Source organism: Phascolarctos cinereus, unplaced genomic scaffold, assembly GCF_003287225.1.
Source record: "Phascolarctos cinereus isolate Bilbo 61053 unplaced genomic scaffold, phaCin_HiC Scaffold_9;HRSCAF=440, whole genome shotgun sequence".
Taxonomy (NCBI): domain Eukaryota; kingdom Metazoa; phylum Chordata; class Mammalia; order Diprotodontia; family Phascolarctidae; genus Phascolarctos; species Phascolarctos cinereus.
In genome coordinates, this window is record NW_027556402.1 from 202,400,026 (window position 1) to 202,424,170 (window position 24,145).

Consider the following 24,145-nt stretch of genomic DNA (forward strand, 5'->3'; position numbering starts at 1 on the left):
CATGTACATATATATATGTGTATGACTTTGTAAGAGAATTTTAAAATTACAGCAATAAATATTGGCAAAATCTGAAAAATTGGAAGAAATGATGAGAGGTCAGACAGTCAACTAGCATTTTTAGGTGCCTCATCTGTACCAGAGGATACAATGAAAGGCAAAAGACTGTCTCTGTTCTCAAAGAGTTCAGTCTAAGGGGTAGACGACATACAGTTTTATACAAACAGGATATGAAAAGGGGAGGTTGGAGATAATCTCAGAGGAAAGCATATAGTAAGATTAAGGACTCAGAAAAGCTTCTTGAGGGACATGAGACCTTAACTGAGACTTGAAGGAAACTAGAGAAACCAGGAGGTAGAGATGAAGAAGGAGACTTTCAGACATGGGGGATAGCCAGTGAAAATTCTGGAGTTGGGTAATTAGAGCCTTGAGGGACATTAATGGTTAATAGTAGCCTGGAAGAAGATCCACCAAAAGAGACTGAGAACAATGAGATATGGAGGGAGAGAAATAAAAGGCAGTGTAATGGAAACGTAGAAGAGAAAATCATGGTAAAGGGGTTGATCGGTAGCACATTGCAAAGAGCCATATTTGTCTTTCAGACATTGTGGTTCTTCATTTCTTTTGTCATGAACTTGAGTCCATTGAGAACCTCATTGTTCATTACCTTTTAGATTGTCAGCTGGAGAAGGAACTTCACTGATAGACTTATTGTCACTGAAATCATATGAGGAGTATTTTTTCTCTGCCTCATACATACATTTATTTCATCAAATTCAGTATCCAGAAGTTCACCATTAGATGAATTGGAGAGTGTATTTCTTATTAGTTTTAAAATCTGTTCGTCAGAGAGTCTCTTGAACATTTTATCAGTAAGGACCCAAGCAAAACTATATTATTATGACAACCAAACTACAAATTTGAAAATCTGAAAACCAGAAAAATAAAAACATGAGTAAAAAATTGAAAACTATATGCAAAAACAAAATTTTATTTTACTCTAAATATATTATTCACAAGGTTTTGTAAACATTTGGTGAATTCTATTGATGCTCCAAAAGGAAAAGACTAATGTGGGTAAAGAAATGACAATAGAAATAAATGTAGGATCTTATCCTGTTACTAAAATATAGTGTATAATCATATGTTGGTCCCTATAGATAGAATGATGTTTTATTTCTTTTGTTATTTGAAAAATCTTTAGAGTACTAAAGAATGTTGATATTGAAGATATGGAAAAGGTCTTGAAGTATAAAGTAAAAATGCCTTTTGAGTTTCAAGTGTTTAAAATATTTTTGTTTCTATTGATGCACCTAGTCCTTCTTGCATTAAAAAAAAACAAAGCTATTCATTATAGAGATTTACAGATTCACATGTACATTCCTTTTTGGTTTATATATAAAAATGTTCCTTTAAAATGTAAAAAGATAAACAATTTTTAAAAGAGGTAGCAAATTGTTATAAGACACTTAAAAAATGCTCTACTTAATAATATTCTAATTAAAACAACTTTACTACCTGACTCACCAAATTAGCTAAGATAATTAAAAGCAGTGAAAACCAGTGTTGTTGGGATTATAATTAAAGAAGTAGAATTTATTAGATAACTCATCTTGCTAAATGCTGTATAGGACCATTGCACCAGATATAATGGAACCTCTATAGATAGCTACTATATTAATTTATCTGTCGCTCTCTTTTTTTTTTTTTGGTCTGTATTTCTGTTTTTGTTGGTATAGGGAACTTCCAGATGAGGAAATTCCTAACATTGCAGATTAACTATTCTTCAGTTTTGAATCTGAGAGTTGCCTCAGAGGAGAGTGTGACTTCTACTGTATTATATAGCCAGTATTGGTCCGAGTGGTACCTGACCTCTCATCTTCCTGATTCTTGGGCTTAGTTTCTATTCACTGTACCAGGCTACCTCTCTGACAGATTTATGTTGAGAAGTGTATTTTCTTTTCATTTGCTAATGTTGTTGGTTGTTGTGCTGTGCATTTAGAGAAGCAGTTTGGTCTAGTAGGCTTTATGTGCAAAGATTGGGTTTTGAAACATACGTCCTGCATTTAATAGTTTTGTGACCATGTTAGACAAGTATACTCTACTTTGAGTCTCAGGGTCTTTTTTCCCCCTCTGTTAGGTGGAATTGGAAAAATGCCATTTATGGAGAAAGGCTGAAGGAAAATCATTATTTAGCATAAAGAATAAAAGGGTATCTTCCTAATATGTTCATGTCCACAAAAATTGTTATATAGAAAGGTATTCAGATGTTGTTCATTAACACTGAGGGTCCATTAAGAAGAATAATCTGAAAATGTATTAGGAAGGATAAGAAAGCACTTATCCGATTGCCAAGGAATGGGTGACAGGCTTGAAGGGGCTTGAAGAAAGTCTTTGTTTGGATGCTCTTTGTTAAAGCGAGTGTGACTGTCCATCTTTTGAGATAGTTGAGGTGTCACATTTTTTTCTTGAGAGTTAATGGAAGTTAAATTGAAAGTTAAAAAAAATTTGCAACACCTAACCATTACACCATGAAACATTATAAATCATTGGAAATTTCATCTGACCACCTATACTAAGTTTTGAAATTACATAGTGCTGTTTTTATGAGGTAACAGAGCAAATAGTTGATCCTTTAGTGATGTCTTGTTGGCATTTGAATTGCACTATTCATTTGGAAGGTCTGTATGTTATTACTACAGAGCTGTTCTGTTTAGTAAACTGATTTGAAGAAATAGCAGTTGCTTCTAATTCTAACTAATGGTGAGAAAAGGCAGCTGTTCAAAAACTCTCTCCGTCACACTACAGGATGAGGGAATCGTTCTAGACCATTAGTCATGTCGTAAAGAGTTTCTTTTCTCTTATGTATCTGGTATTATAATAGACCAAAACCTTCATTACCATCTTCTAGTAATAATAGCAACTTTCCTTCACTTATCATTTCTTTTTATTTTATTAAAACATTTGTATAGCACTTTACAGATTTCAGTACTTTTTAATATACATTTTATGATTAACTCATTATAACAACCTCCTGAGTCAGACAGAGAGGCATGTTGTATTTGCATTTTATTAATCAGAACACCAGAGACCTGGGGATAGTTTGCCTAATATCTGCAGGCTAATAACCATGAGAATTTTACCAAGGTATGGATAAGTTTGTCTTAATTTATAAGCCTTCAAGCAAATTTTAAATGCTGTGGGGTTTTTTTTTTTTTTTTTTAACCTTGTTATCTTATTATGTTTCTTTTTTTCTAGTGCTACTAACTTCCTAAAGTGAAATGCACTGTCAGGCAATAAGCATCACATCTGTCTTTATTGCTTCATTGATCAATGTTGTGTTAAAATTGACTTTTATTCTAGTCCCCCTGACTGCTTTTAGTCAGTATGGTAAGTAAGTTTATAAGTAGGCAGTATAAAGTGGCAGTAGCAAGAAGTAAGATTGCTAAGAGAAACCTAAAATTCACATACAAACCATCCCAAAGATCAAAGGAGCATAATTTACAAATATTATCATATATTCACCAAAAATCACATCTTGGTGATATGTGCTGAATCGGGAAGCTCGCTAGGCTTTGCTGTGAGGGCTTTTGGTCTTATGTGACATCTATAGTAAGACCAGCAAAACACCAAATGGTGCTGATAATGCTGAGATGATGTGGTAAAACCTTAAAGTTTTACCAACAAATTTGAAATAATTTGAATATGTTAATGAACTGACCCCATGATGGCATAGGTAAAAGTCTGTTCCCCCCAAACTCTGTAAAATGAGACCCCAAACTCCTGTCCCCTTCCCCCACAGAATTCTTCCATCTCCGTCTGGGTCCATGCTGCTGAGTGCTCCTAACTCTTACCTATGATTGCATGAGTGGTTCTCTTTGCCTCTCCTCCTTCTTCTCCTCTTCCCCATCACCTCCTGCCTGCCTTCACAACTCCAACCCCCGTTCCCATGTTGTCTGCCAATGTACCTTTTTCCACTGCTTATCTGTGTACTGTGCTGTCTTCCCCTGTGTCTTCTGTGTCTTATTAAAGCGTGATTGCCACCTTACTTTCTCCTGCCTTTGTGATCTTTCCTGGCAAGTAGGGAAATGTTCAGGGTATCAGGGTTCAGGCTGGTATCTCTGGTGTGAGGGCTGCTCATCCACCTTTGGCGTCTAGCTGATTCACCCAACGCTCACGTGTAGCTCCAGGAAGCTGTAGCTTGCACGGCAGACAGGCTAAACCAGATTGAGGGTAACTGAGGGGTCTCAAACCCATCAGTGAGTTAGAGATTGTCTACCCAAGCATGTGAAGACTTCCTTGCAGAATGAGCAAATGAGACCAATTTGTTCCAATTGCTATGAAGGTGGCGGAAGCAAGTTCTGTGGAGCACTTAGAGCTTTGTTAGACATTGAAGATGCCAAAGTCATCCACTGTATCCTGAGACGTCATCCGTTGTTTTGATGTTTGTCTTGCCCCTGGACTTTAATGACTCTGGAAGAGAATCAGGCTGACAACTTCAAGCAACTCTGCCTCATTTAAATCCAATTTATGTGGAAATTAGAAAACATTACCCATACCATTTTGCCATTTTTACCCACCTCAGAGTCCTGTGGTGACAGGCAAGTGACAAAGTAGCAGGTACAGATACACTGGGAGCCATAGTCACAACCCTGCACACAGGTGGCCCAGGCCATAGCATTGCTTTCTCATTGGACTAAAGCAACAGTAGGATTAGGTAGCCCTGGGTATCTGAGAAGTCCTTTTTAAGGGCTGTACAACTTACCTCCTGGCATGAGAAAGGGGTTAGAAAAGGTGCCCTAAAAATTGTCTGTTTCACCTAATCTAACCCTGGCCTGCTTATTGTGGGGGTGGGGTGGGGTGATCCTACCCTGTGGTTGCAACATATTTAAAAAAAAAAAGTAAAAAACTTTTGCTAAGATGATTCCACTAGCAAATGGTACATGGAATGTGCGCATGCTTATGGACAGCATGACACCTGTAGATCTGAAAGACAAACAGCTCTTGTTGTGAGAGAACTCAGCAGGTATTACATGCAAATACCAGTTCTGAATGAAATAAGGCTGGCAAAAGAAGGCCAACTAACAGAATTCAGAGCTGGATACATGTTTTTCTGGAGTGGCAGCAGTAATGGGGAGCCCCGTGAAGCTGGTGTATGTTTCATAATTAAAACTAATCTAGTTAACAAGCTTGTGTGCCTCCCAAAAGGAGTGAAGAACAGCTGATTGAAATGTAATTTCCACTTGCAGGAAAGCACCATGCCACCATCATCATTGTGTGCTCCCACCATGACAAACCTTGATTAGGTCAAAGAAAAATTTTGTGAAGACCTGGAGAAACTCATCATCAGTGTGCTAAAAGAGAACAAGTTTATAATTCTAGATGACTTTAATACAAGAGTAGACTATCACATAGAGCAGAAAGTCTTCAGGAAGAATGGAGTTGGAAACAGCAACAGCAATGGGCATTTACTACTGAAGACTTGTGCATCTCATAACCTTCTCATTACCAACACTGTCTTCTGTTTACCTCAATGTAATAAAAGCTTCATGGATGCATCCTTGAAGAAAACATTGGCATTTAATAGATTATGTCATCGTAAGGAGACGAGACATAGGATATGAGAGTGATGAAGATGATGTGTGGTGCAGAATGCTGGGCTGATTATAGACTTATCCTCTCCAAGCTAAATATTCTTATTCAACAAAAGTGGTGGCCCCAAGGCAAGACGACTACCAGAATTCTTAATGTCAGAAGATTAGAGCATTTCTGTGAGCAGGAGCAATTTGTTGCTAACTTGGAGGGAAAGCTGAGCTGACACATGGCTGGCAACAGTGGAGCAGAAAAAGAGTGGGCAGCTTTCAGTGATTGGGTGTGTAGCACTGCATTTGCTCATCTGAGCTATAACATTCACAAACATCAGGATTGGTTTGATGAAAATTATGGGGAAATTCAGAAGCTATTAAAAATGAGAACTCCACAGGGTTTTACCAGCAGGATAATTCATCCAGCTCTAGGAAGGCAGCATTTAACTCCTTCAAAAGTTAAGTACAGGGGCAGCTAGGTGGCGCAGGGGATAGAACACTGGCCCTGAAGTCAGAAGGACCTGAGTTCAAATCCAGCCTCAGACCAAACACTTGACACTTACTGGGCAAGTCACTTAACCCTAATTGCCAAAAAAAAAAAAAAAGTTAAGTACAAGTGAAGCTTAAGAGATGTGCAAGATTCTTGGCTCAGCAAAAAGGCCAATGAAATTCAGTTTTATACTGATTGTAACAATCCAAAGCACTTTTACGATGCCCTAAAGGCTATTTATGGTCCAACGACCTATGGTACATCTCAACTGCTTAGTGCTGATGGAGCTACATTAGTTAGTGATAAGGACGTGATCCTGGACACATGGACTGAACACTTCCATAGTGTTCTTAATAAACTGTCAGCAATCAATCCTGAAGCCCTTGACTATATACCTCAAGTTGAAGTCCATCACCTTCTAGTCTCCATCCCTTTATAGATTGTCCTGTGACAGTCACGAGGCGGGAGGGGGTCCTTTCCCTTAGTCATTGTTGGCAAAATTCTTTCCAGAGTCCTCTTAACAGGTTGATCCTTCACCTGGAAGATGGTCATCTATTCAAGAGCTAGTGTGGCTTCAGAAAGGGCACAAAGAATGATCCATATGGTGTTTTCTGCTTGACAGCTCCAAGAAAAATGCCAGGAGCAGAACAGAGGCTGTACACATCAGTCATCATTGGTCTGACCAAGGCCTTTGATACTGTCAGTCATCAGCACTTGTGGAAAGTTATGGCAAAATTTGGTTGAATTAATCAGTACTATATGTCAGTTTCATGACAGCATGCTTGCACAGGTTCTGGGTAATGGACAATGCTCTCATGCTTTCCCAGTCATTAATGGAGTAAAGCAGGGTTGTGTGCTTGCTCCTATGCTTTTTTTTTTTTGTATGATATTTTCAGTAGTGTTATAAAATGTCTTCCCCGAGGATGAAAACAGCATCAAGGTCAGCTACCACACTGGTGGTAAATTATTTAACTTGAAAGGCTACAGGCCAAGACTAAAGTGGAAGGACAGTTGGTGCATGATTATTTTGTTCACAGATGATTGTGCACTCAATGCAGCCCCTGCAGCCAGTGAAATAAAGTGTAGATGGATTCTCTGCTGCTTGTGCTAATTTTGGCCTAACAATTAACACTAAGAAAATAGAATTTCCTCATCAGCTGGCACCACACCATCCTTCCGTGGAACCATTGGTTACAGCAAATGGAGGAATATTGAATGCTGGGGATGAGTTCACTTACCTTGGCAGTATACTTTCCAGTGATATACACATGATGGTGAAGTTGATACTTAACATTGCCAGAGCTAGCTCAGTGCTTGGGAGGCTCTGAAGAAAAGTGTGGGGGAGAAGAGATATTAGAATGCCTACCAAAACTGAAAGACTATAGAGCTGTTATGCTGACCTCATTGTTGTATGCCTGTGAAATCTGGACAGTCTACCAGCACCATGCCAGGAAACTGAATTGCTTCAATTTGTATTGTCTTAGGAAGATTCTGAAGATCACCTAGCAAGATAAGTACTTTATTAGTACCTTAGGACCTCACCGAGGTTCTTCCTTGAGCTGAATTGTCAAGGATTCAAACTCTACTACAGAGAGCACAATTCTGATGGGCTGGCCACATTGTTCGAATGCCAAACATACGTTTGCCTAAAAGACTAATTTATAGAGAACTTAAACATGGCAAGTACTTACAAAGGTCAGAAGAAACAGTACAAAGACACTCTCAGGGTCTCTTTGAAGAACTTTGGAATTGATTGTGTAACATGGGAGACACTGGCAAAGGACTGCCCAACATGGTGTGCCTGCATCAAAGAAGGTGCTGTGCTCTGTGAGCAAAACAGAGTTGCAATAGCTCAAAAGAAACGTGAGATGCAGAAATTTAGGGACATTTCCACTCCAGATGTTCATGTGGACTATTTATGCCTGACCTGTGGTAGAGCTTCCTGAGCTAGTATTGTGTGATCAACCACAGTCAGACACACTGTACCTTGACTTCAACATAATGATGTCATTTTGGCCCTCTTTGAGAATGAAAGACAGCAACCAACCCAAAGAACTGGGCATGCCTGCCCCATTTCATAATTTCATAAATTAATTATCAATTCAGGCAACATGTTTCCCATGTCCCCATAGCTCAACTTGCAGTTTTACTTAATGGATCTCATCTAGTGGGAATATTAACTATATTCTAGAGGAAGTTGATCATAGGTAGGATTTTTTTTCATGATACTTGTTAGATAATGTGTGTGTGTGTGTGGTGTGTGTGTGTGTGTGTGTTGAACTATAAAATTGAAATTCATTTGCATAGCCAATGTAGGAATTTGTTTTTATTTGTTACAAGAGTTTTCTTTTTCTTTTCAGTGTGAGGGGGAAGCTTCTCATTTGGCATTCACCTATTTACAAATATGTTAGATTTTGTTCAAAAGCATTTATTTTATGTCATAGGATTTCACAGATAGTTTGTAACCTCAGTTAGAGTCATTCATTCAACAAATTTTTTTTATAAAATACCTAGTATTTACAGACTACTGCTAGATTCTCAGGGATATTAAAAGATTAAACAAAACTGGGTCCTTACCATAATGGAGTTTCCAGTTTAGTAGGAACATAAGATATGTATGTGGCTAACTGGGTGGCACAGTGGATAGAGTGCCAGGCCTGGAGTCAGTAAGACTCATCTTCCTGAGATTAAATCTGGTCTCAGATACTTACTAGCCATATGACCCTAGGCAAGTCACTTACCTATATTTGCCTCAGTTGCTCCTCTGTAAAATGAGCTGGAGAAGGAAATGGCAAACCACTCCAGTATCTTTCCCAAATGGGTCACAAAGAGTTGGGCACAACTGAAAATAATTGAACAACAATATATTAGAATATAAGAAAGAGCACAAAAGAGGTTCAAAAAGGACAATGTGTTCTCAGACTGTGGTGGTTATTTGATACAGGCTCTCGTAGATAGCTAAGATTTCAAGGGGTTGGGTGGGAAGAAAGAAAGTTGTTCTAGTGATAGGTAACAATGTGAGCGAAGAAATGTGGTGCAGTGGATAGAGCACCAGCCCTGGAGTCAGGAGGACCTGAGTTCAAATGCGGCCTCAGATACTTGACACTTACTAGTTGTGTGACCCTGGGCAAGTCTCTTAACCCCAATTGCGTCACCAAAAAGCAAATAAAAAAAAAAGAGAGAGAGAAATGAAGACACAAAAGTGTAAGACCTTTATGGGACATAGTGAGTAGTTCATTTTGTCTGGAGCATAAAGTACATTATCAGAAACCCTGGTGCCAAAGTATGAAGGCCTTTTTTTTTTTTTGCTAAGAAGTTTGAATTTTATTTTGCAGTTAGTAGTGAGTCATTGAATGATATTGAGCAGACTAGATTTATGCAGAAGTAAGAGTAATCTCATTAAAGTGAGGGATGGAGTTGAGGTAGGAATATCATTTAGGTTATTGCAGTAGCCATACTGTGTGGTAAAGAGAGGGTACATCACATTGTTGGAGATGGGAATAAAAATAGCAACAAGAATAACAATAGCTTTCATTTTTGTATCTATTAAATATGTTCCTAACAACAAATGTGAGGTGAATAGTCCACGTTATTATTTATCCTGTTTTACAGATAAGAAAACCAAGGCCAGAGGAGGTTCAGTGACTTGGCTATGGTCAAACAGCTAGTAAATTATTTTTCCAATTCGATTTTAGTTTATTTTTAGTTCCAGATTCTTTCCCTCTCCTTATCCCTCACCCATTGAGAAATCAAAAAATACAAAACCTGTATGAAGTCATATAGCATAAGTTTCCACATCAGCCACACTCCTGCCCCCCCCCAAAAAAAAAACAGGACAAAGGAAGAGAAAAAATATGCTTCACTTTTTCAGCCCATCGGTTCTCTGTATGGAGGTAGATGGCGTTTTTCATCATGAATCCTTTGGAACTGTAGTGGGTCATTGTGTTGTTCAGAGCTCTTAAGTGTTTCACAGTTGATTATCTTCACAATGTTGGGGTTATAGTATAGATTTTTCTCCTGGTTCTGCTCATTTCACCTTCTATCAGTTCATACAGATCTTTCCAGGTTTCTTTGAAACTATTTCCTTTACAATTTCTTAGAGCACAGTAGTATTCCATCCCATTCATTTACCATAACTTATTCAGCTAGTAAATTGTCAAGGCCAGACTTAAGCCTTGGTCTCTCCACACTAGAAGGAATAGAGAGAAGAGATAAATGTAAAGGTAGAATCATCAGGTCTTGGAGCAGGCCTAAGTTACTCCTCTATACTTTATAAATGGGGCCTATAGGACTTTGACAGCATGCCAGGCATCAATAGCCACATTGCAGAGTAGGCACAGTTGTGTCACTGCTTGCCAGTCTGCCACTATTTCTCCTACCTGTGGGGCATTCTGCTGCCTTCGCGCTATCCAGAGCCATATATTGCTGATAGAACCCAATTAGGGCCATCCTCTCCATGTCTTTCCAGTGTCTTATGATGGAAAGAACATGAGCTGTGGAGTTAGAGATCTTGGGCTCAACTCCAGCTTCTGATCTGTGTGATCTTGGGTGAGTAATTTAACCTTTTTCGATCTGCACTCAATGGACCCTGGGCCTCCTTTTAGCTCTTGACCAGTAATCCTTTGATCTACTCTCAAACACCCCTGTTCTCCCCATTCAAAATGTTCTTTCCTGCGTCTTTTGGGTTGGTGCTGGGTAGTTCAAGTCAAGTCAACAGGCATTTATTAACCGTACTAATTGCCAGGCATTGTGATACGCTCTGAGGGTAAGAAGTTAAAAACAAACAAACCCAAACTCATTCCTTCCTCTTAGGGAGCTCACACAATCTAACGAGGAAGACAGCATACAAACTATGTGCAAACAAGAGAGGACAAATTGGAGATAGTCTTAGAGGAAAGGCACTGAGATTAAGTAGGCCTGGGAAAGGCTTCTTGCAGAATGGGGGACATCGGCTGGGACCGAAGGAAAGTAGGAAGTGGTAATGACTAGGGAGAGAGTTCCATGCATGGTGGGCAGCCAATGAAAATGTCCAGGGTTGAGAGACAGGATGTCATGTATGGGGATCAGCAAGGAGGCCTGAGTCACTGGTGAGCAGACTACATCGAGGGGAGGAAGGTGTGAATATTTAAATGCCAAATAGAGGATTTTGTATTCGATCTTGGAGGTAATAGGAGACCACTGGAGTTGTTTAAATAGGGGTGAGGAGAGTTTACATGGTCAGACTTGCTCTTTAGGAAGATCAGTTTGAAAGTTCATTAGAGGATGGACTGGAGTAGGGGGACAGTTGAGGCAAGGAGACCAATAGGCTGTTGCAGTAGCTCAGAGAGGAACCTTTTGTTGCCTCCTCTGAATCTGCATTTGTAATACCTCTTCTCTGTTCTGGGACAAGACAATGTGTAGAATCTCTCCCTTCCTCTTTGGAACTCTGTCCCCTAATCTTTTCTCAAGATACAAGATGGAGTGGGGCAGCTAGATGGCACAGTGGATAGAGCACTGGCCCTGGATTCAGGAGGACCTGAGTTCAAATCTGGCCTCAGACACAGACACATAACACATACTAGCTGTGTGACCCTGGGCAAGTCACTTAACCCCATTGCCTAGCCAAAAGACAAAAAAACCCCCCAAAAAACAAAGATACAAGATGGAGGAGAGGCAGGACCTATCTTAAGTAAATCATTCTCCATAATTCCATTAAAGCATTTTGTGTTTACCCTCCCTTCCCCCTTACAAATTCATGAAGTAACCTTGCCAGATCTTTATAGTTGGACTCTTCCCCCAGTTTTCCATAAACTTTCTGTTTCCAGCTACATAATTTCTGTATCTATGATGTTTTGCAGACTGGCTTAAGGGTTTAACTCTACCTGTAATGGCCACAGCCAGTTACTTACCCTTTTTATATAATGAGAAGGTTGGACTTGATTTCTAAAACCTCTTTCAGTGTTATTTCCTATGATCCAGTGTTTTCTTATTGGTATAGCAGTTTAGGAGCCCGCAGGATTCATGGATTGTTGAATATTAGAACTAGAGTTTACCTCGGATTATCTAGTTCAACTCCTACTGAAGTCAAAACTCCTTAATACAACCTTCCTGTCCATAACTTCTCTGAAAATTGACAGTGTAACTAGATATTGAGAGATGGTTGGTCTTAATCTAGGACAGAAAGACCCCATGACAGAACGTAATTTTGGTGAACTTTTCATTTGTGTTTTAATAAGATTGGGTAAAGGGGAATGTGATTTATTTTGATTTTTCAGTAGTATTAAGGGTCACTTGAATCATGGCTACTTGAACCTTGCAGTTGTTTATTGGCATCTTTGTGTTTGCCAAGTGACTTTGGAAAATTTTATGGTATTATGATAGGGGATGTTGGGGGGGGGTGTTTGTGTGTGTTTTGGGGAGGCAGCAGCTTGTATTTGTGGCAACCTAACCCTTCTCTTTGTGTTAGGTTTAGCCGTCTCTGTAGTAGGACATATCCTCCAAAGGGGGAGCTAGGTAGGAGAGCATTGAGACCTGAGGTTAGAGGAGGTTATGAAGCAAAAAGGCCCAGGAGAATAGATTTCCATGAAGCTGAACACATCTGAGAAATAGATAACCTATATGATCCAAGATGAGGAGCAAATCTGTTTGTAGAGATGACAGAATTGATAGAATTGGGGGAACAGCAGAGCTGGGGTCATTTAATTAGGGGTGAAGTGTGAGAGGGATTAGTTCTAAAAGGAAATTGATAAATTAAATCTATATGCTGTACATTTTCCTTTCTCATTCCTTACATCTCCTGTTAACTCACTGAAACTTGACTTCTTCCTTATGACACCCTTTCCGGCACTGGTTGCATTTGTACTTATACCCCTCCAACTCATTATTTCTGGTGGAGGAGTTGGAATATCATTTGCTTCCCATTATCACTTCTAGACAATCTCTCTTCCTTTGGAAGTTCATGCTATCCAAATATGTCACCCAGTCTGTAGCCTGGTGGCCATTGTTTTATCAACCACTAGAACATTTTGTCAGAATTAGGAAGACCTGAATTCAATTCTGCCCCCACAAATTTACTAGTCGTGTGACCTAACTTTCTTTAAATACAAAAAGGGCATTATAATAGCACTTACTTCAAAAGGTTTTTGTGAGGATCAAATGAGATAGTATTTGTAAAAAGGCACTTAATGCAGTGTCTGGGACATGGCATATGTTTTAAATACTTATTTCCTTCCTTTCTGTCACTTCCCCTTTTCCTCCTTTTCCTTTCCTGAATGAGTTTAATACCCTCACTTCTCAGTTTCTCAGTTTACTTAATTTCCATGACCTCTGCTTTTCCTCAATTGTACACAGAGATGGCCATGCCCCTTGATCGTTTCATCACTTGCAAGTGTTACACTTCTGTGGTCTTGAACCCCAAAATTCCTTTATTTGATAATACTCTTTTATTATTCCATCTTTCTCTATACCTTATGGACCTTAACCCTGTCCTTTGTCTTCACTGTGACCTTCAGTCCCTCCACCCCTTAGTTCTTTCTAGGCCATCACCCTTGCAATGACTGTACTATCTTTCCTTCCACTTCTCTCTCCAGACTTCTACACCCCCTTACTAGCAGCCTTTCTTCTACCACCCCTCTTCTACACCTCCAACTTTTGACTCCCCTCTATGTGTTGTCTTCCTTCATTAGATGTTACAGTGTAAATCATTTTCCTGGTTTTGCTCACTTCACTATGTAAGAGTTCATTCAAGGCTTCTTATATGAACCATCTTTGGTTTCTCTGGAATTATCCCTTTCATCAGTTCTTATGGCCCAATAATATTCCATGTCATTAATATACCATAGTTTGTTTAGCCTTTCCCCAATTTATGGACATCCTTTTAGTTTCTAGTTCTTTGCTACTCTAAAAATCTCTGCTATAAATATTTATTGTACATATGAATCCTTTTTAGATATCTTTGATTTCTTGAGGGCATGGGCCTAGTGCAAGTGTCTCTTGGTCAAAGAGGGTATATAGAGTTTTGTAGCCTTTTGGACATAGTTCCAAATTTCTTTCCAGATTATCTAGACCAATTCACAGCTTCCCCATTAATACATTAATATGTTTCTTTACTACAACCCCTCCAAGTCTCTTCCCACACCAATCTATACTTCATTCAGTGGTTAAATTAATCTTCCTGAAGTATAGATCTAATGATATCATCCTTTCCCATTCTCCATTCAGTAAACTCCAGTGGCTCCTTCCAGGATCAAATATAGAACCTTCTGTTTGACATTCAAAGCCCTTCACAAGCCAGTCTTGCTTTTTCAGTCTTCTTAAACAGTCTCCCTGCTATGTGCTCTGTGTTCCACTGTCACTTTCCTCCTTGCTGTTCCTTCACAGGACACTCCATCTCCTAACTCCTGGCATTTTCACTGGTTGTCTCCCATTCCTGGAATTCTCTCCCTTCTCATCTCCACCTCCTGGCTTCCTTGGCTTCTTTCAAGTCCCAGGTAAAAACCCATTTTATATAAGAAAGATTTCTCAATCAAGTCCCAGGTAAAAACCCATTTTATATAAGAAAGATTTCTCAATCTACCTTCATACCAGTCTACCTTCACATGTCCACTCAGCCTTCTCTCCGCCTCTTCTCCTATTTGGTTGGAGGGCTGGAGAGTGGAACACTAAACCCCTCCCCAAACTTACCTTTATAGAAAGCAGTATGTGTCCTTTCCAGCTCACTTTCGCTTTCCATCTGTAGCCTATTTCGTTTGAACTCCATGGGATAAGATGCTTCCACACCAATCAAGCCCTAATGTTCCTGTCCAGCTTCTTTTTGTGTTGTCTTCCTCCGTTAGATTGTAAGATCCTTGAGGACAGAGGCTGTCTTTCTTTTTCTTATTTGTGTCTCTAATGCTTAGTACAGTGCCTGGAACATAATAGGCCCTTAATAAATGTTTGTGCAGTTGAATTAGGTATCCTGTGTATATTTAGTTTGTGTAATTGTTGTTTTTATGTTGTCCCTCCACTCCTCCCACCCCCAAATAAGTAGTGAACTCCTTGACAGAAGAGACTGTTTTTGCCTTTCTTTGTATCCCTAGTGCTTAGCACAGTGCCTAGCACATAGTAGCACCATTTATTGACTGACCTCCAAGATTTGTCATTTTCCATCAACTTTGCAGTCTGATGGGTATGAATTGGAACCTCAGAGTTGCTTTAATTTGTATTTCTCTAATTATTAGTGATTCAGAGTATTTTTTTTTTAAAAACATGGCTACTGTTAGTTTCTGAGTCTCTAATGAAATTTTAATCATTTCATAGCTTTGTTATTAGTAAATGGCGTATTTAACATTTCTGCTCTTCAGCATTTGTTTGTGGCGTTTTTCTGTTCTTATATGTGGTCAATTTTTGTAAAATTACACAAAATTACTTCACAGCTAAGAAGTATGTAGACTCCTCTCCATTTCTTTCTAGTGATTATCAGAGAGCTAACAGCTCTAGCTTTCCTAATATTCTGTTCAGGCCCCTAACTTCTTTCATGTTTATCTTTTTGTTAGAGTTGTGTAGGTCTGAAAGGGTCACATTGAAGCCCCTCCAAATTATTATTTTGTTGTCTGTTTTTACCTGTACTTTGTTCAGCTTTTCCTTTAAGTACTCAGATACTGTCATTCAGTGCATATGTAAAACATACTATACTGTTTTTTTAACCATGTCTTTTATTTAATGTCTTATCTAAGATTATTATTACTGCTTCAGCTTTTTATTTTTTAAGTTGTTTTGACTAGTAATAAATTTTATTCTGGCTCCAAATTTTAGCTATGTTTCTTGTAACACCATATTGTTAGATTTTATTTCTAATCCATTCTGGTATCCTCTTTTCCTATGGGTGAATTCATCCATTTACATTCATAGTTGTGATTGTTAATTGGATATTTCATAGAGGCCACTGAGTCCACCCCCTTCATTTTATAGATAAGGAAGCAAGGCCAAGGGAGGTTTCCCAGGTCACAAAGCTGGTAAGCATCTGAGGCAGGATATTTGAATTGAGATCTTTCCGATTTTAGGTTCAGCACTCTATCTGCTTAAGCCTCAGAAGAGGAGCCTACTTTTTGTGTTCCTTAAGGGCTTCTTTCAGTGGCATAAGAGTGGGAATTCAAAGATGCATGTCCTTTCAAGAGGGATCGAGGCACTCTCATCCAGCTAACATGCTGGATGCCAGCTGGAGTTAGTATTCTCCAGGATCTTGATAGGTTAGAACAGTGGGATAAATCTAATAAGATGACATTCATTAGGGGTAAATTAAAGCCTGGCACTTCGGTGCAAAAAAATAAATTTCACAAATTAAGATTGAGAAAACATGGATATATAACAGTTGTACTGGGGATTTTAGAGGATGGAAGCTCAATGTGAGTCAGTCACGTGATGTGGCAGCTAAGAAAAGCCTGTGTAATCTAGTGCTGCATTAGATGGAATTGATTGTAGGAATAAAGTTTTGCTTTTTTTCCCTTCACAACATCTCCTATGTCTGACCCCTTTTCTTTACTCATGTAGCTATCACTTTAGTTTAGGACCTCATTACGTTTTTTCCTAGATTATTGCAATAACTTCCTGATTGGTTTCCCTGCTTTAAATTTTTCTCCAATGCAGTGCATCCTCCACACTGTTGCCAAAGTAATTTTCTACAATCACCGATCCAACTTTGTCACTCTCATGCTCAGTCAACTCCAGTGTCTTCCTGTTGTCTCCAGAATAAGATATAACCTCCTCTAGTTGCCTTTTAAAGCCCTTCACAACCTAGCTACAACCTGATTTCCACCCTCTTGGATATTACTTTTCCTTCTGCGCTCTGAGGTCCAGTCAGAGTGACCTCTTCTCTATTCCTGACATACAGCACTCCCATTTGCCATCTCTGTGTCTTTGTATAGGTCATCCCCTGTGCTTGAAATGCATTCCCTTCTCACCTGTGCCTCATGTAATCCTCTTCTTACTTTAATATTTCTTTCAAACACCACTTTTTAAAAAAATTAATTTATTTTGAATTATCGACAGTCACTTCCATAAGCTTTTGAGTTTTAAATTTTTCTCCTCCTCCCCCCTCACCTCCCTCTCCAAGACAGCATGCAGTCTGATATAGGCTATACATATACATTCCTATTAAGCGTATTTTCACATTAGTAAGTAAGAATTAGAACCAATAGGAGGAACCACCAGAAAGAGGAAACAAAACACAACAGAAGAAAAAAATAGCAAATAGTATGCTTTGATCTGCATTCAAACTCCAGTTCTTTCTTTGGATGTGGATAGCATTTTCCATCATGAGGCCTTTGGAGATGTCTTAGATCCTTGTATTGCTGAGAAGGGTTAAGTCTATCAATATTAGTCATCGCACAACGTGGCTGTAATTGTGTATAACGTTCTCCTGGTTCTGCTCACTTCACTCAGCATCAGACCATGCAAGTCTTTCCAGGTTTTTCTGAAGTCAGCCTGTTCGTCATTTCTTATAGCACAATAGTATTCCACCATTCTCCAGTTTATGGGCATCCTCTCAATGTCCAATTCTTTGCCACCACAGAAAGAGCTGCTATAAATATTTTTATACTTGTGGGTCCTTTTCCCATTTGTATGATCTCTTTGAGATATAGCCCTAGAAGTGCTATTGCTGGGTCTAAGGGGATGCACATTTTGATAGCCCTTTGGGCATAGTTGCAAATTGCTCTCCAAAGTGGTTGGATCATTTCACAACTCCACCAACAATGCATTAGTGTTCCAATTTTCCCACATCTTCTCCAACATTTATCATTTTCCTGTTTTGTCACGTTGGCCAATCTGATAGGTGTGATGTGGTACCTTGGAGTTGTTTTGATTTGCATTTCTCTAATCAGTAATGATTTAGAGCATTTTTTCATGTGACTATAGATGGCTTTAATTTCTTCATCTGAGAACCCCTGTTCATATCCTTTGACCATTTATCAGTTGGGGAATGATTTGTGTTCTTATAAATCTGACTTAATTCTCTATGTATCAAACACCACTTTCAACATGAAAGCTTTTCTGATTTCCTTCAACTGCTAATTTATTCCTTCCCAAATTACCTTGTATATATATATCTCCTTTGTATTTATTCTCTTTCTGTTTATATGAATCTTCCAATCAATATTACCTGTATATTAATTTATTCTTTAAGTACATATTAAGTGGTAATTTTATGTATTTGATTCTATGTCTTGTCTTCCCAGCTAGATTGTAAGTTTCTTGAGGATAGGGACTATGCATTTCTTTTCCTTCTTCTCCTCTGCTTCCTCCTGCTCTTCCTTCTCTTCCTGTTTTCTTTCTTTATCTTCCTCTTCCTTCTTCCTTTTCTTCTTCCTTCTTTTCCTCCTCCTCCTCCTCAGTACCTAGTGTACTGCTTGGCCATACTCTTGATTAAAGCATAGAGATATTCCACTCTCTGTCTCATCACCTTGATGAGAATGGAGAAACAATAAATCAGAAAAGTTAAATAGGAATAAAATAGGAAAATGTTGCATCTTAAAATGAAAATGAGAAAACCTTTTAATAGATAGGTAGAGAATGGGACAGAAGTAAGACAAACTGCTACTGATTTTAGGTGTTCATCTGAATCCATCTAGGGCTAATCCATTTTCTCTGTAGGCTTACTGAATTATCAGTCTCCATTGCACAGCCACCTTCATTGCTGAAGTTTTGTTCTTTGTTAGAAGGACAAGGTACTCCGTAGTTGTACTGCATGGTACTGGTTGGTAATTACAGAAATGAATCATGCCCTATGTTGACCTGTTTTTCCCTACCTCCTCCCCACCATAAATGAAGTACCCTTTGTGACTTTGTGTTTGGGATTATGCTGAGCTTCCTAAATAATCCATGTCTTTATTTCAGTGGCCTGATTGTTCCTGAGAGAGATGGTAATGAGACTGTCCCTGAAGTGGTGGCCTCCTCTGGGCATGCTCTGCTGCATTTCTTTAGTGATGCTGCCTATAACTTGACTGGATTTAACATCACATATAGGTAAGCCTTTTTGTAAATGGTTTAAAGAATTTTTGAGTGTCACTTATGTGAACTGACTCCTTCTCTATTGCCAGTCAACTAGACTGATTCTTTCTTTTTGCCAGAACTAAGCAAGAAATTTTAGGGCAGCTAGGTGGCACAGTGATAGATTATCTGGACTCAGGAAGACTCTTCTTCCTGAGTTTAAATCTGGCTTCAGACACATAAGCTGTGTGACCCTGGGCAAGCTACTTAACCGTTTGCTTCAGTTTCCTCGTCTGTAAAATGAACTGGAGAAGGAAATGGCAAACCACTCCAGTATCTTTGTCAAGAAAATCTCAAGTAGGGTCACAGAGAGTCAGATTGGACTGAAAAAACGACTGAACAACAAGCAAGAAATTTAGTGAGAATGAGAAAATCTGACAAATTTAAAATAAGTTTGCTTAATAGTTGGAAAAAATGAGGAATGAAAAGAGTTATATAAAAGGAAGTAGATGTTACTAGGATTTAGAGTAACTCCTCTGGAATTTAACTAGTGAAACAAGTTTCTTTTGGCACATGTTAATGAGGGGCCAGGTGGTGTATTAGATAGCCTTTAAGCCAGGAAAACCTAGGCTCAGATCCTGCCTCATACACATTCTGTGACCTGTGACCTTGGGCAAGTGACTTAATCTTTCAGTGCTCTGGAAAATTCTCTACAGTTGCAGAGAAAGTGCTGACTTGTATCAGTTGAGGGAGTTTCCTCAACTGGAATTCTCTCTATCAGTAGAATGTCAGGTCTTTTTCCATTCTTCTCTCCCTCTAATCATCCTTAAAATTTCAAAATGATATATTAAGTAACTAGTTTACTGAGATCATATTAGGGGTTCTTTCTGCAGATTCATTAGCCTTCACTGTCTTTTTTTTTTCCTTAAAGAAAGGTGTCTTCTGAAATGTTTCAGAGACTTCTTGACAGCCTATGTAAATATACATAGGACAGAAAGGTAGTTTTTAGTGGCACAGGCAGGCATCCTCTGTGATAGATGGGTTCATTTTCCATGTTCCATGTGGTATTACATTTCTTTTTGATATGATTTAATAAACTTTATAAATTTGTATTTTTCTTGTCCCTTCAGCTGACAAATCTAGTTAAATGACCATGTAGTAATAATAATAATAGAACACCAGTATTTGGCCAGTAGCCATAGTGAGAGTGAGCCAATGATTGGCTTTTGGCAAATGGACTTGGTATATAGTGTTCTCAGGTGGGAGATGTCAGTGGGGAAAAGGGAGATGGGCATTTCTAGGGCCCTGAAAGAACTGGAAACTTTTGCATGGATGACATTAACCATAATCTGTGTCTTCAAGAATAGTTGATAGAAAAGCTTAAAAGAAGTACCATCCAGTTTGGAACTGGGTGATTTTCTTAAATTTTAAAATTGCTTTCTTTTGTTTTTATATCATCTACATTTCCCAGTATATCCCTCCCCCATCCCTTTCAGAAAGCAGTCCCTCATAACAAAGAATAAAAGGCAAAAACAGTTAAGTAAAACTAACCAGTATATTAAAAATACTTTGACAATATGTACAGTTTTATTTTATTCACACTTCTAATTACTTTCTCTTTGTATATTTATTTTTAAATTTGTGTATTTCCCTTTCCTTTGAAAATCAGTCTTAGAAATGTTTCTCTTAGGGGCAGCTAGGTGGGGCAGTGGATAGAGCACCGGCCCTGAAGTCAGGAGGACCTGAGTTCAAATCCGACTTCAGATCAAACACTTGACACTCACTAGCTGTGTGACCCTGGGCAAGTCACTTAACCCCAATTGCCAAAAAAACCCAAAGAAACAAACAAACAAAGAAATGTTTCTGTTGTGGGTTGGAGTGTTTGGTGGCATGGGATAGAAAAGAAAGGGGATGTGGATTTTAGAATTGGTCATCCAGTTGTGGTGGCAGTGTGACAAGGAAAGGAGAATATTTGGTTTTGGGCATAACATTTGTGAGCTAACAAAACAGGCCCAAGGGACAGAAGAGGTTAGTTAGATGTCATATATTAATGGAGATCTGTAAAGTGATAAAGTGAAAATTCTGGGTCCAAAAAGCAAAATAAAATAGTTTTATGAAGAAGCTAATGCCCAGAAAAGTTGACTGAAATTAGTGAAACCCAAAACCCTGAGAAGAAATCTTTACAACTACAACTACAACAAATCTTTACAATTCCATTTCTAATGGGAGAATGATACTGAGCTTAGGAAAGTATGTCTGGGCTCTTTAGAGCCTTCCTTTCTTTATCACATACCTTCTGGACTAGTCTCGTGTTCACCAGGTGGGCTCCCTGTGACTCTTTGGAATCTCCCATGGCAGTTCCCCATCTTGTCCATCCGTCTCCCCTCCTCCTGCCCCCCAAGTAGATACCTTTCTTTGTCCTCCTTTCTCCCTCTCCTCCCCCTCCAAAGTGTATTTTCACAATCGTATTATGAAATGTATGTATATATATGTGTGTACATAGATGTACACACATATATTTCTTACATATATATTTACATATAATGTACATGTCTCGTAATATCCCAGCTGTTATGAGATGTATGGATATGTTATATATATAGTGTGTGCACATGATGCATATTGTCTTACACATATACACACAAAGGCATAATATACACATCTTATAACATCATTAATATTAGTATATACACATGTATATTTATATATAAAACATGGTATATATAAGTTTCATACTGGAATTAAAAATTATCAACAGTGGGGGGAGATTTGGCAGTTCATGTCAAAAGACCTAGGGATTTTATTGGACTGCCCACTAAAGAGTCTGTATGAGTTAACAATGTTATTTGGCTGCTGAAGAATCATGTGCTTCTAGGCTGGATTAGTGGATACCTAGTGTCTAGAATGGTAATAATGGTAATTTTTCTGTCCCTATCAGAATACATATCAAATATTATCTTTATTTTTTGCATCACATTTTGATTTCCTTTTCTATTCCCAGCTCTTCTTATTTTCTTCCTATCACCTTCAAACAATGAGGTTTTCTAACTATTTTCCTTATGTATGAAATAATCCTTTCTCTGCTTTATCCTTTGTGTGTGTGTGTGTGTTGCGCACGCACACACACACATTCCTTCATTACACACACATTCCCCCATTAGAATGTGAAGGCCTTGTTAGTTGAGATGATTGTTCTTTGTACTTTTATCTCTAGTGCTGGCATATAGTAGGTGCTTAATGGATGCTTGTTGATTGATTTTCAGATTACCACTCAGTCTGATGACCTTCCTCTAAATTATGTAGTAAGAGAATAGGGAGCCAGCAATTTATTCTTTAGTGAAATTAAGTCATTTGAGAATCCTCTGGAACTGACTACTTAAAGTAGCTGGCCATTCCAAATGTGCTTTCCTTTGTCAGCCTCTGAAGAAATTGTGTGAGCTGTTGCTTATAATACTGTTGTGAGAGACTTTAGAGCCTACAGAGGGGAAATACGGTGTAATGACCTGGACTTGAAGTTAAGAGAACCATTTACCTCCTTGCTCTGCTCTGTATTATCAGAGCATGGCCGGCTTTGGGCCGTTTTCTTCAGTCAGAGAGAGATAATAATGTTGTTTGCCTTTGTCACAGATTTGTTGTAAGGAAAGCCCTTTGTAAATCTTGAAGTGATTAGTTGGAGGTGATTAGTTGTTACTACTTTAAGTTTAAAGCACCCCGGAATATCCTTAGGTGGACTACCAGATATCTCACTCCTTGACATTCTTCATTCTCTCTGCAAAACAGACTTCCCACGTAGCTAATTCAGTTCAGAAGTGCAATGAGATTTGTAGAAGACTTAGACAACAGGTCATTTTTTTTTCAGCCATAGATATTCTCTAAGATAGTTTGCTAAGTCATTGAGTCAATACCCCTACACTTATGACTCAGATTTTAAAATATTCCTGGTTTAGGTTAATACTTCTTTTTTTTTTTTTAAAGCCATTTATTGTAGTTGGTAACTCAGTCATTGGTGATTTTTTTTTTTTTTGGTGAGGCAGTTGGGATTAAGTGACTTGCCCAGAGTCACACAGCTAGTGAGTGTTATGTGTCTGAGGGTAGATTTGAACTCAGGTCCTCCTGACTCCAGAGCTGGTGCTCTATCCACTGAACCACCTAGCTTTCCCTCTATTTGTTTTTTGTTTTTTTGTTTTTTAAGGCAATTGGGGTTAAGTGATTTGCCCAGGGTCATACAGCTAATGAGTGTCAAGTGTTTGATCTGAAGTCGGATTTGAACTCAGGTTCTCCTGACTCCAGGGCTGGTGCTCTATCCACTGCACCAGCTAGCTGTCCCCCCTCTATTCATTTTTTAAGACCCTTCAGTGGCCGGCATATTTTTAATCTATGCTCCATCTTCCTCCAAAGTTGCTTTTGGTCAAACATTTTTGAATGGTAAGACTTTATGTAACTTGCTGCTTTAAAGGCCAGTAAATGACCAAGCATTTATTAAGCACCTACTGTGTGTCTGAGTTCTAGGCTCTGGGACAACAAATATAAAAGTGACAACAGTCCTTGTGCTCAAGAAGGCACGCCTAGTTTTGGCAGGTAGTAGAGAAATGCTATCAATCCTGTAATCATATTTTTATGATCCTTGAACCCAGATTCTTTGTCACACTGTTTATGGAAATTACTTGTTCACCATCATCAGTCAGTCAAAAAACCAATATTTATTAAATGCCGGCTACGTACCAAGCACTGTGCTAAGTAGAAAGAGAATAAATAAAAAGGACATATATGCAAGGTAATTTGGAAAGGAAGTCATTAGTAGTTGTGGAGGATTAGAATAGACTTCCTGTAAAAGATGACTTTTAGAAGCTTTGAGATGTCTTTAAGGAAGAGGGGATTATATGGGGCAGAGGTGAGGAGGGAGTACATGGCCAGTCCAAAGATATTGAGATGACAAATGAAGTGCTGTATTTGAGAAATAGAGAAGAGGGCACTTTGGCTGGATCTCAGGGTGCAGGAGGAGAAGTAATGTTCAATGAGGCTGGAAAGACAGGTTGTGAAGGACTTTAAAGGGCAAGCAGAGGAGTTAATCTTCTCCAGGAGGCAATAGGAAGCTGCTGAAGTTGATTGAGCATAGAAGTGTAAGATG

At 38.7% G+C, this 24,145-nt stretch overlaps 1 protein-coding gene across 1 annotated transcript in view; it reads left to right on the forward strand.

Annotated features, from left to right (window-relative positions):
* ATRN (attractin) overlaps positions 1-24,145 on the forward strand; it is a 215,992-nt gene that overhangs the window by 37,892 nt on the left and 153,955 nt on the right. Inside the window, 1 exon segment of the mRNA XM_078148561.1 lies at positions 18,925-19,053. Within this exon segment, the coding sequence (XP_078004687.1) occupies positions 18,925-19,053 (129 nt within the window).